General features: G+C 33.0%; 2 protein-coding genes and 1 non-coding gene across 3 annotated transcripts; 1 reads left to right on the top strand and 2 right to left on the bottom strand.

Annotated features, from left to right (window-relative positions):
* The first annotated feature begins 1,389 nt into the window (after window positions 1–1,389).
* Window positions 1,390–4,857, top strand: LOC108461456 (proline-rich receptor-like protein kinase PERK1). The gene is made up of 8 exons (XM_017761337.2): window positions 1,390–2,288; window positions 2,624–3,193; window positions 3,282–3,368; window positions 3,455–3,525; window positions 3,676–3,752; window positions 3,829–3,970; window positions 4,070–4,231; window positions 4,310–4,857. Exons 1-8 carry the CDS (start codon window positions 1,577–1,579, stop codon window positions 4,625–4,627), a joined length of 2,139 nt encoding a protein of 712 aa, XP_017616826.2. The 5' UTR covers window positions 1,390–1,576; the 3' UTR covers window positions 4,628–4,857.
* Window positions 4,858–6,491: 1,634 nt separating this feature from the next.
* On the bottom strand, window positions 6,492–6,595 carry LOC128295738 (small nucleolar RNA Z43). Its single transcript, XR_008286296.1, has one exon. It is a non-coding gene; the product is annotated as a small nucleolar RNA Z43 (small nucleolar RNA).
* Window positions 6,596–8,350: 1,755 nt separating this feature from the next.
* Window positions 8,351–13,545, bottom strand: LOC108466292 (protein CONTINUOUS VASCULAR RING 1-like). The gene is made up of 7 exons (XM_017766628.2): window positions 13,175–13,545; window positions 12,009–12,061; window positions 11,120–11,229; window positions 10,384–10,551; window positions 10,156–10,253; window positions 9,226–9,352; window positions 8,351–8,889 (listed from the first exon to the last, which is right to left on the bottom strand). The coding sequence occupies exons 1-7, from the start codon at window positions 13,313–13,315 to the stop codon at window positions 8,801–8,803; spliced, it is 786 nt and encodes a 261-aa protein (XP_017622117.1). The 5' UTR covers window positions 13,316–13,545; the 3' UTR covers window positions 8,351–8,800.
* Window positions 13,546–13,780: the final 235 nt, after the last annotated feature.

The raw sequence follows: 13,780 nt of genomic DNA, 5'->3' as shown, positions 1-13,780 counted from the left end.
TCATTTGATAGACGTTTGTTTTCAAGTGAAGCAAATTTGTTGCCAAACTTTAATTGAAGTGATGCCATGACGGTATGATTGGACTGTCATCATCTAATCCCATAAAATCTGCCAATCATTTATTTCATTATATTTTGCTCTTTTAACCTAGTCTTCACATATACCAATATTTTTAATAGTTGATTGAATTTTAATTTAATTGATATGTGTAAAATAACGTAAATTTGAGTAAATTGAAATGCATTATTTTCTTATTTAAGAGTGAAGGTGGGATTATAAGTAATTTCTAAGTTTTAGATATAAAAAATAGATATTATAAAAATCTATAATAAAATCAATATTAAAAATAAAAAATATATTTTAGTATCATAAAATGTTTCCAATACAAGTTGCTTTAGACTGGGTACAAATAAAATAAAAATGTCAAATAGAATTTCAATAACCTATTTGACTCCATCCAAATTAGACCAATTGAGCTGTTTTTGATTGGTTCTTTGAATTTGAATTTTGATTGGATTAAATATTTAAAATTTAGTTAAAGGGTCAAAATATTTAATATTTATTTTTTAAAGATTTTTTTATATATATTGATGATGCTTCTTCATATCCAAATTTATAGAATTGAGGATTTGATTCTCATACTTTTGAAAATCATTATTAAAGATTATCATTAAATTGTTAATGTAAAATCAATAATTTAATAATTTATATACTAAATTAGATCAATTGAATTCCTTTTCATTATTTTGAATTTTCTTTGAACTTAGAATTGGATTGAATTGATTTGATTTAATTTAAAGATTGAAATTTTGTGAGTTTTATTATGTTTGGGTTTTCTATAAAATTTATATACAATTTTTTTTTAAACATTACAATCTAAAAGAAGGAGATATTAATATCGAATTTAAATTTTGAGATGCCAGCATAAAACTTTTAACTACAAATTATTTTGAAGTGTCGGCCAAAAGTATCAATCATTATCAATACTAGATTTATGGCACATTCAATGATAAAATTAATTATCTAATAAATTTATAAAAAATAATTTAAATACTAAATATGTCTTTATTTGAGATAATAAAATTGAGGAATACAGTTGATAATATTTTAAGTTCAAATCTTATTTTAAATTGTATATAAAAATATAAAAAATAAAAATAATTGAGAAATGAAAAAAGGGGCAAAATGCAAATATTAAAGAAGTTTGGAATGCATAAATCACGGAGACAAAAATCATAATTTAAAATTAGCGTAAACATAGATAGTGTAAGATAATATGTTATTTAATTTAAAACGCGTATTAGGCATCACTGATTTGTATAAAACTTCTACGTCATAAATCTATTTTTAAAAATACTGAATTACTGAAAATACTTTTATTAGTTTAATTATTATAAATATTATTTTCCTGCCATTTCTGTCGAAGTAAACCAATTTTCCCGGAAAAAAATATTTTATTTTTGTTCTTTCGCTCTTAAAAACACATTCCTTCTTTTAAACAAACACTGAAAAAGTTTTTTGTTTTTTGTTTATGTATTTTGTTTTGTCTTTTCATTTTGTTATATAGAATACAATAATGTCATCACCACCACCAGGGGGGACTCCGGCGCCGTCATCACCACCACCATCAACAAACACTACGTCTCCGCCGCCATCTTCAGCCGGAGCTCCGCCGCCGAGTAGTCCTCCTTCCCAATCGCCGCCATCCACCGCAACTCCGCCGCCAACTACCACTCCTTCCACACCACCACCAACCGCAGCAACTCCGCCGCCAACTAACACTCCTTCTACACCACCACCAACCGCAGCAGCTCCGCCGCCAACTAGTCCTCCCTCCCCGCCATCTGGTACCCCATCTCCACCTCCAGCCACCCCATCAGCTCCTCCTCCTTCAAGCACCACTCCTTCCCCCTCCGCTTCATCGCCTCCTCCAACATCATCCGTATCCCCTCCACCTTCAGAAGCAGCATCTCCACCACCATCCTCTACCCCTTCTCTTACACCTCCTTCTACGTCAACTCCATCGTCACCTGCCCCGAGAAGTCCAGGTACTTCATCTCCACCACCACCTCCTTCGAGGAATTCAGGAACTCCATCTCCTCCATCGCCACCGTCATCAAGCAGTGGTGTATCGACCGGACTGGTTATTGGTATAGCAATAGGGGGAGTGGCAATATTGTTGGTTTTGAGCTTGCTGTTTATATGTTGTCAAAAGAAAAGGAGAAGAAGAAGAGACGACGGCGAAATTTACTACGCGCCGCCGCCTCCACCTCCTGGGCCTCCTAAAGGTCAGACCTTTTCCGTGGAATTATAGTAATTTTGATTCTAGTCAATTTCGGATTATCTCTAATTCAATCCGTTCCAGTTCGGGTCAGTTTTGATCATTTCGAGTTAAGATCACTTTGATATTTCTGGTAGTTTTTTGTGTCCGACCATTGCATGCAGGGATTATTTTGAATTATGATTTTGCAGGTGATTCCGAGTTACTTGGTTTTGGATTATCTACAATTTGAATCATTTTGTGTTTAGTTGATTAAGTTCCAAGTTAGTTTTAGATTCGGGTCAAATCGTTAGTTTTAGATTCGGGTCAAATCGGATTGTTGAAATATTTTTTTTCTTTCAGATCATCCACACGGTGGCCAACAATACCGGTGGCCACAAAATCCTCCACCGCGTGTCGATCAATACGGTGCAATTTTGCCTAACCCAACTCCGCCAGTTACGGCATGGAGACCACCATCTTCAGAAGATTCTTCTATGCCATCAATGCCACCACCTCCACCACCACCGCCTTTCATGAGCAGTAGTGGAGGTTCCGATTCTAATAATTCAGGTTCCGAAAATCCACTTCCACCACCCTCTCCTGGCATTGCACTTGGTTTCACCAAGAGCAAGTTTACTTATGAGGAACTAGCAAGAGCAACAGATGGCTTCTCCGATGCAAACCTTCTTGGGCAAGGCGGTTTCGGGTACGTGCACAGAGGAGTTCTTCCAAACGGAACAGAAGTTGCAGTCAAGCAACTTAAGGCCGGAAGCGGACAAGGGGAAAGAGAATTCCAAGCAGAAGTCGAGATTATCAGCCGCGTTCATCACAAACATCTTGTTTCATTGGTCGGATACTGTATCTCCGGGACAACAAGAATGCTTGTTTATGAGTTTGTTCCGAACAACACATTGGAGTTTCACTTGCACGGTAAGACTGCCTTTTGACTGTATGCTACTTGATGTTTGAACCTTTCCGGTAAATACATCTAATACTGATTATCGAGTACTAATTGTAGGAAAAGGGAGACCTACAATGGATTGGCCAACAAGGATGATAATTGCTTTAGGATCTGCAAAAGGACTTGCATATCTTCATGAGGATTGTATGCTAATTGCCTCTCTCCCTTGTTTACTTGCTCTAGAAGTAAGATCTCGATCTTTTTCAGTAACAGATTTCATGGTTTTTCAGGTAATCCTAAGATCATTCATCGCGATATTAAGGCGGCTAATATTCTTTTAGATTTCAAGTTCGAGGCTAAGGTATCAGTTTCATTCGTTTTGATTTCTTGACATTGCTAAAGATTCAACCATGAATTAGATTATGTGTCGACCGTCCTACTTCACTCGAGCGAATATGCTTTTTTTTCTTGCTACTTCTTCATCGAGATAACGATAAACTTTGGTTTTCAGGTTGCTGATTTCGGACTTGCAAAGTTCTTTTCTGATGTCAACACTCATGTATCCACAAGAGTGATGGGTACTTTTGGGTAAGAAGACTTCATCCATTGTTGTTGCTTGGTTCACAAGAAAAGTGATTTTATGTTAGTATTCTCATTGTTCCAGGTATTTGGCTCCCGAGTATGCTTCAAGCGGAAAATTGACGGAAAAATCGGATGTTTTTTCTTTCGGGGTCATGCTGTTGGAGTTGATTAGCGGACACAGACCGGTTGGCTCGTCTTATGCCGAGGATAGTTTGGTCGAATGGGTTAGTTATTATTGCTCTGGACTGGTTTAAGCTTTTTAGGCTGGTTTAAGCTTTTTAGGATCCTTTTTTATCGAGTAAACCTTATTTTGCCGATTGCAGGCTAGGCCATTGCTCTCAAGAGCATTAGATGATGGAAATTTCAACAATCTCGTCGATCCGAGGTTACAAAAGGAATATAACCACAACGAGATGGCTCGTATGGTTGCTTGTGCTGCTGCTTGCGTTCGACATTCAGCACGACGTCGACCACGAATGAGCCAGGTAAATGGGTCTAGAGCCACCACTCTTTACATTCCACTCATTATTTGCTTCTAACCCGTAACTTGCAACTGAGCACAGATCGTACGAGCTTTAGAAGGAGAATCGTCGTTATCAGATCTCAACGAAGGAATGCGACCGGGACAAAGCAATGTGTACAGTTCATATGGAGGAAGCTCAGACTACGATGCAAGCCACTACAACGAAGACATGAAAAGGCTCCGAAGGGCTGCATTAGGCTCGCTAGAATACGGTGCTAGTAGTGAGTACAGTGAACCGACCAGCGAGTACGGTTTATACCCTTCTGGCTCGACTGAAGGCCAAACTACTCGGGAAATTGAGACGGGAAGAAGTACAAAGAAAAATAGCCAAAATCATAGCGGGAACTCCACTTCTTGAAAATGGTAATACTATCTCTGTAAAGATTCCGTTGCTATCAACAGTTTTTTTTTTTTTTTTCATACAGATTTTATTGGCGAATTGTTTGCAAATGAATGATATGTTTTTTCATGAGATATCACCAAAATTTTTTACCTTTGAAATCACGGCTTTTACCATTGATTTGTAAGTATTATAGTGCTAGTCATTTACATGAAAGTAAATAATGGATAACAGTCACTTTTGCTTGATTCTTTTACTTGTTGCTTAAATGTTAAAAATATCAATTGGATTTCTATTTTATTAAAATTGTGAAGTTGTTGTTTTCATTTATATTATCCAGACTGAGAATCGGTCAAGCTATTGCTATTGGTTTGAAGAGAGGATTAGGTCAATTGAACCGGATTGAAAAATTGATTGAGTTAGTCTTTTCTATTTTTTTAATTTTACAGTTTGATTAAAAAAATTATTAAAAGTTTTGTAAAAGATATATTAAAAAATAAAAAATCAATTCAATATGTATTTTTAGCCAATTTAATCGGTCTGTACTGATTCGCAAATCAATTCGCAAATCAACCGATTTTTAATCCAATTGATTAGTCTAATTCGAACAATCATTATTCTTTAATAAATTTGTTTAATTAAATTGAACAATTTGACTGGTCTAGTCAAATTGAGAACCAAGCGCTGTGGAAGGCAACCAATGTTCATAAACCACCTAATTGATAATAGTTTCATCAGTTCAGCCACCGAACAGATTTTCAAAACTAGATATCCAACTTTGATGGATAATGATTAATTTGTGAATTATGACATCAACATAAAACTTCAATCTAAAACTCATATCTATATTAATTTAAATTCAAATTTATTTTAGCATAACTTAAACCCAAATTATCAATTCAAATATTTAAACCCAAACTAATTCAATTTTATAAAGATCTTAATCCCAAACTTGAAATAATTAGAATTTATATTTACCTAATTTTAAAAATTTCCTGTCAACAAAATTATTTAAATAATAAAATTGTGTAATGAGATATCAGTGATTAAGACAGATTTTATTTATTATGAATGATATTTTAGGCTCCTTGTTAGAATTAGATTAAAGATGGATCATCATGCTCAAATGAGTACATTTGACATTTTAAACTGAATTGTATATCTTAATCTACTCAAAATCCAAGAAATAAAATATTTGACTCTGTGATTTTTCAATGAAATGACGTGTGCTTAATCTAAAAAGAATACACATCATATAATTTAATCTTTTTACAATTTTATTTTACTTTTTAACCGAAAAGTCAATAAAAAAACAAATAACTTAAAAATATTATATTTTATTTTTCTTGTTGGCAAAATGATCAAGGAAAAATTAATTAACTACCAATATAGTTATTTTATTAAATTCTTATTTTTATATAATAGTTATTTTTATTTAATATGAAATCCTAGAAAAGGTTCTAATCGACATAGTATTCAAATAAAATCATCTCAAAGATGATTCCATAATTTCGATCTTAATGTTTGTTAATTAATTTAAACATTTATGGCGGTAAATATTATTATGCATGAAACTAATATTGAGCAATGAGATTGAGAAGCAAAAGATCAGAAAATAATCATGTAGATCATCAGCTGAAAAGGAAATTATATAATCAGCAGAAAAAATTATCGATGAAAATTTATAGGTAAATATTTTTTAAAAAGTGATGGGAAAGGGATAATCGGCCTCATAGAGAAGATTAGGCATTTCAACATGAAATAATTCAGACATATGCTTGTCATTAATAAAATATTTAATCATCGGCCGATTTTCTTAGAAAATTATTAGTATGAAAAATTAATATAATTTGAAAAAGAAAATAATGAAGGAAAGAAAAGGGGACTCGGAATATGGGTGGTGATATAACAGGATGGTCGGCAACGGCTGTTGAAGAACAGCCGATTACGACGAACGAGACCTTTCACTTGAAATCGTCACCGTCCCTTTTTCGCAGCATAAATATTTGATTTTCAAAAAAAGAGGTTAAATAAATTTCAAAGCGGCGGAAGCCGATATAGGATATATGAGAGAACATAATCCATAGAAGAAGCACTCAATTAAAATGACAGTTTCCCGGGGAAAAAAGGCAAAATTAAACAAATTTCAAAGTAGAGGAAACGGATCTAGATTATATGATGAGAACATAAACTACAAAAGAAGAGCGCAGATCAAATTACAGATTTACAAAAGAAAAGGGACAAAATTAAACGAATTACAAAGCAGAGGTATGAAGATCGGAGAAACAGATGTAGGATATACGATTAGAACATAAACCCTAAAAGAAGAGAGGAGCTCAGAATCACGGTCGATGAACTCACCTCATGTCAATGGTTTATATAGGGGACATACTTGAATGTAAACTACTAGGGTTTTTGCGGGGATATTGGGATCCATGACCATGAGAAAAGGTATTAGGGTTTACTGGGATTTTCACTTAATGCGCCCACTTTCGACATTCTTTGCAATGGGCCTTAACCCAAGAAAGAAAACACTAGGCAAATGGGCTACGCGAAAGAAAAGGTTATTTATGGATAGAGTCATATTATGATTGTGTTTTTAAAAAAAATCCATATTTAAGATCGAATTTGTCCTGGTTTTATTTTTATTATTGTATTATAAAATATTTTAAAATTTTATACTAATATTTATATAATTAAATTTAAATATTATATTTTATCATTTAATTTATAGATAAATATCAAAATTACACATGAACTCGACTTAATGTGTAATTTTATATATAAACTTTGATTTTGTGTTATATTACATAAAACTTTGATTTGATTCAATTCTCATAAACTATTAACACAATTATATAGTTTAACACAATTATCAATATACCATTTTATGCTTACATATTGCATACAAAATACAAGTAAATTAGTTTATTTATTTCTTTAAATGTGTATAAATGAATCAAAATTAAAATTTCATCTAAACATTTAAATCAATAAAAGTTTCTCATGTATAACCGTATCAAATTAAAATTTAAGGATAAATCTCAAAATTATAAATGAATTTTGATTTAACGTGCAATTATATGTATGAACTTTAATTTGGTGCAATTATATACGTGAAACTATAATTGTGGTTCGATATATATTTGAAATTTGAAATTTGACTTAATTATACATATTTAAATAAATAAATACATTAATTTATTTTATATTAGATAAATATAATTGTTTAATTATGCAATATATAAACATAAAATGATATTATATCAATATTTTTTTAATAATTTACAAGAATTAGATCAAATCAAAATTTCATGTATAAAATTACACAAAATCAAAGTTCATATATACAATTACACATTAAACCATAGTTCATATATAATTTTAAGATTTATCACCAAAATTTATGTACCAAAATTTATGTATAATTTTAAGGTTTGAACTTAAATTTAAATTTAGATTTAATCTGATCAACAAAAGGTTAGAATCATTTTATCCAAACTTGGACTTAGGGCTGACAAAAGAACCCATTTGAACAGGCATTTGGGTGATTTTGATTCATAAGTTGAAAAATTGCAGTTACCTAAACCGAACAAAATTATCATTTATTTAATGTATATTAATTTTAATTTTTATGACGTTAAATAAAAGTCTTCAATTTTTTATCTACTTAAAAATAATTATTTATGAAAAATATTGAAAAATTATCAAATACAATCCGAAAATCATAAAACAAATCCATTTTATCAAAATAAAATCCAAAAATCCCAAACTCAAAATTAAATTAATAAAAATGAATCAAATTATCACGGACAATTTGAAAAATCCAAAACCCTATAGACCGAACCAAAGTCAACCCTACGTAAACCAGGCCTCCACATCTACACTTGAAAAAACAAACAGTTTTTACATTCTATGCTCAAGTAACAACATTTGGGGGGAAAGATGAACCCCGCAATTATCAACAAACTTAACACTTTGAAAGCAAACGGTTTTTACATTTCTATGCAAGCAAGCTAAATTACAGATGCCACCAGAACCAGACACTACCATTACAAATTTTTATAATCTAATTCCGAATCCTGCATTATTGAGACATATTGATTGCATGGTCGGTCCGATGACTGAAGTCCAAAACTAAAAAAGTGAAATAAATAAACAACGACAACTCTACAACTGTTACCTTATATCTCAGCTTCTCTCAGGTCTGCTTCTTTCCAATTGAGTATCTAGTGTTGATAGGATCTGAGGCATTGACATTCCCCCAGATATAACAATTTCTGCAATGGGAGAAAGAGCGAGATATAAGTTTAAACTCGAAACAAACTCGAGATATAACAAGCTCGTGTACATGATTTATATGTTCAAACTCGATACAAAATTTTTGGGTATAGTAGTAATTTAATATCATAATATTAGAACTTGGCTCAAGAATGATCAAATCAAATTAGAGTTTTTTTCAAGTCGAACTTGAATAGCTTACGAGCACGGTGTCTCATTTAAACCCCGAGTTAGGAGGTCTATGCAGTAACTCCTCTCATTCCTACCCCACCCAGCCCCTTCCTTTTTTTCCTTGCATTTGCAATAATGACAACAAAAGAAGTTGAATGCCTCACCAATTCCTTCACGGACTGACAGATTCAGTCTGATAACATCCTTGGTGTTGATGAGGAATATATCACCAAGGTAAAGATGATTCGTGGGAACAAACACACAGCATAGCTCTTCTTCACCAGCGTCACTCTGCATTTAAAAAAAAAAAAAGAATAAAACGGCATCCTTGATTTCACGTTATCTGGTTTGTTTAAACCCTACTGGAATAATCAATATTTAAAACGCTAGCAACCAAATTTAGAAGTTCAGACACCAAGCAACAAGCAGTCTTTTGGAACAACAATCCTGTAGAAGCGAGCTGGGCAACAAGCAGTCTCAATGAACATGCAAACATGCATGCCAGAAAAATATGGGATGGCAAAAAAACCCGAATCTGACGGGTTCCAACTTGAACCAACCTGTTAGGATTAGAGTTTTTTTGGAAAATCAGGTTTGAGTGGGTCAGGTTGGGTGAAAATAGAAAATTAGTCAGGTTTGGTTTTAGGTAAACCCGCCCCATCCTGTCCTGAGATATTTACAAAAATTCTCCTAATATTTATTAAGTTTTTGCTTTCAATAAATAAATATTAAGTTTAAACTACAAATAAATAAATCTTATTTGCTTCAAAATTAAAAAATAAAACAATTAAAATGTAATATTTTTATTTTCTTCAAAATAAAAATAAAACTATAAAATAAAATTCAAGTCAGTTGGACTCGGGAGTCGGGTCTCCTATTAAATTTCAAATTCGAGGCAGATTTTTTTTTTTCTTAAGAATCAGGATCCGGTAGGATTCAAGCTGAATTGATTAAGCTTCGGGTCAAGGTCAGGTCAGGGTCAGGGCGAGGGCGGGCAAAAATCCGCTCCACCCTGTTACGATCTCATGAGAAAAAGAAGAAAAAAACAGGGCAAGCCAAAATGATAATTTAGGAAGAAAACTTTATTTGCTTACCTGCAGAGTAACAGATGAAGTGATGAAGGCAAATGCATATTCACCGATACGTGGGTGCCTTATAATGGCTACTTCCTTGAAGGCTTGTGTGTTCTGATCTGAAATAGTAAAAGAAGTGAATGAAAAGACTGATGTAGCATATGGATTGTCACTACATGGATCAATTTGAATAATATGACCAGCTAAACTAATTTACTTCATGTGGAAGAAAACCAGCATAGTGCATACCTGGTGATATAGCAGAACTGATCTGCTTGGATGCATTGTAGATGTGACGAACAAATGGCATCCGCTTGATAAACCACTCACCAAGGCCCAGGACAGATGCTCCCAACCAAGATGACATGAATACGCCAACCAAGAAGATGAATGTAATAGAAGTTACAAAGCCGAGACCTATCCAGGAAATAAAAGGAGGACATAGCCTTAGAAAAAGAAAACATGTTTACGAACTCCATGATCCAATTGGGGGAGGGGGGGAAGAATAAAAGACTCAACAATTGGTAAAAGTACCATGGAGGCCCTTGTACTAAGATTCAAACTGCATTTTGCCCCCTCAACTAAAGATGGGCAAATTAGTCTCTATACGTTATGTTAAAGAGCAAACCAATTCTTCTGTTAAAAATTCCAGCAACTTTTACCGTTAAAAACTGGTCCTTGTATGTCAGCATGAGCTACACATAGCATGCCAAGTGTAACTGTTTGGTTATTCCATCAGCCACACAAGTTTTTAACAGTATAAATGGATGAAATTTTTAACAAAAAGGACCAGTTTGCTCTTTGATCTAACATATAGAGACTAATTTGCCTATTTTTTGAGTAAAGGGGGCAAAATGCAATCTAACTCCTAGTACAGGGGCCTCCATGGTACTTTTACCCTCGACAATTATGAAATAAGTTCAACGCACTTGCTGGAAGTTAAAAAGAAAAAGCTTTTTAGGTGCTAACTGCCTGAGATGCTCACCAAATATATCAATTCCGAGTTGAGCATAAATTGGAGAGAAAAAGCCATCCACAAAGTGAATAAACCACCATGTTATGTAGAAAGTGATTGCTATAGGAAACAAAATGACGCTGCAAAATAAAAAATGGTTCAGTAGCTGCTATAACAGTTTCATGAATGACAATAGAAACTCCATACACATTTTCTTGGAATCAGAAACCAATGCTACTAAGTTTTGGAGTTCATCAAATAAAAGTTAGCACAAATTCATAGCGGAAAGAACAAACATTTTGTAAGATGATAGAGAAGTAGGGAATCTCAAGACAAGCATCCATTTCATGACAAGATTGCGACAAGAGAAAAGTGGAAACAAGAAAAAAAAATTAAAAGAACATGTCAGGCTGGTCAATGATCAAACATGTTATCTCTATTTCAAATTTCATATCAAGCTTCCACCGTAACTCTCCCAAAGAATTCATTGTAAATGAGGATATTTATTATAATTATATGGTGACTGAATGCATCCCAACCATTCTAGTGAAATACTTATTTTCCACCAAGCACTTTGCCTAGAAAATAGCTGAATAATTGTGAAAAATTTCAAGGTATTTAGAATTATCTCTCATTCAAGAATTAATAGCTCCAAAGTTCTAAAATTTACAGTACTCAAAATTAGAGGTAAAATCTACAAAGATATTTACATATGATACATTAGTGAAAGTATTTTCACTAATTATCAAGGATATGAAACAAAGAAGTTGAATTGGAGGCTTGTGTTGATCCCTTTTTTCCTTTGTAAGAAGATGGTAATAGCACCATCCAAATCATTTTCATACATATGACCATTGTAGAAACATCCATCATATGAGTCCATAAAGCTAAAGAAAGGAGATGAAAGAATGCCAGTTACCATCCTGTCATGAACTTCTTTGAAGCCCAGCTCTGGACAATTTTGTAAAAGGTCTGCATAAAACAAAGCTTGTAAGGCAAATTTTCAGAGTAAAAAACAAAAGTGTGCTCGTTACAAGAAAACACAGACAAACATAAGCATAGAATTCCTATACAGGCAACATAATAAAACCATTTCTTTTTGAAAGATCATCAATCCCACTCCACAAACCAGAAAGAAATAATGTCATTGTGTCTCATAAGCGGAGGGGAGACATCAAATTCAAGCCTATAGTTCTATACCCTAAATTTGTTCAAGGGAATTTACGAAAAGGAATCATATACCTTCTGTTGTGGGCCTTAACATTCTTTACACAGCACTTTAAGCTATCAAAAATAAATCACAGATACATTGAAAGCCTCTAAAACGGAAAAAGCAATCATTTGTTACAAATTTTGTATGAAATTCTATCAACCATCAGCTCAGTTATACATATACTAAATGGTCTTATCTTCTGATAACAATTTTACAAGAAAACAAAAGGGAAAACCATTTCCTTAATTTTTAATAGCTCCAGTATATTTATGCAACTTCCTACATCAAAAATACCAAGTCAAACACAATTAAAACAGTTCCAATTTCCATACCTCTTCTAATATCAATAATTTCCAGCTTAAATAGGAATTTGAACCATCTAATTTCTCTATATTAAATCGCATTAAGCTCTATTCCATGAGTATTAATTTATAAAATTCAAATCAAATCTTACAACTACTAACCAAAAACAGCTGCAAACCAAGTCAAATTGAATTAAATCACAAAGGTAACTCCAATTAACAACAAAACAAAGGAAAAACCATTTCCTCATATTTTAATAGCTCCAGTATATTATGCAACTTCCTACATCAAAAAACCAAGTCAAAACACAAGTAAAACAGTTCAAATTTCCATACCTCTTCTAATATCAATAGTTTCCAGCTCGAATATGAATTTGAAACATCTAATTTTTCCACTATTGAATCGCATTAAGCTCTATTGCACGAGTATTATTAATTTATAAAATTCAAATCAAATCTTACAACCACTAACCAAAAAAAGCTGCAAACCAAGTCAAATCGAATTGAATCACAACGGTGACTCCAATTAACAACAAAAAATCGAGAAAAAAGGAAATGAAAGAAAAATACCTCACGCCCGGCATGATGCGAAGAAGAGGAAGACGAAGAAGAAGAAGCTTTGGAGGAATCTTCGTCTACGGATTCAGCCACCGGAATTAGAAGCTCACGATCTCTACTCGCCGTCATCGCCGCCGATTTATCATCTCCCATCACCAGAAAAAACGCGGCTACCAATATCCTTATCAAAGGATCCCAAAAAACTCGCTTCGGCCGTGTCTCTCAACTCACCGTTTACCGGTCAAAGGAAGAAGAAACAAGAAAGGAATTTTCTAAAAAATAACCAAAAATTTTCAAATATTAGCTTTTGAGATTAGAGACGACTCTTTTGAATCTGCTGCTTCGTCAATTTGACAGTTAGGCTGACTTTTGTAAATTTGTTTCTGCGTTAATTTCACCAAAAGTCCTTAATTTATTTCAAATATTTTAAATTAGTCTCTAAACTTCATCAGATTCCAATTAGATCTCAAAGTTACATCAATAAGACACGTCACTTTAAACATTTAATAAAATTTAGAAAGATATTATAAATTTTATTACATCAAATCAGATTATCTATACAATATAAATACGGGTTTATAATTGACATATAATAAATTTAATCTCTAATATTCATCA

Source organism: Gossypium arboreum, chromosome 7 (genome assembly GCF_025698485.1).
Source record: "Gossypium arboreum isolate Shixiya-1 chromosome 7, ASM2569848v2, whole genome shotgun sequence".
Lineage (NCBI taxonomy): Eukaryota > Viridiplantae > Streptophyta > Magnoliopsida > Malvales > Malvaceae > Gossypium > Gossypium arboreum.
The sequence above is the reverse complement of the archived record's forward strand: the minus strand, read 5'-3'. Positions and strand labels throughout refer to the sequence as shown.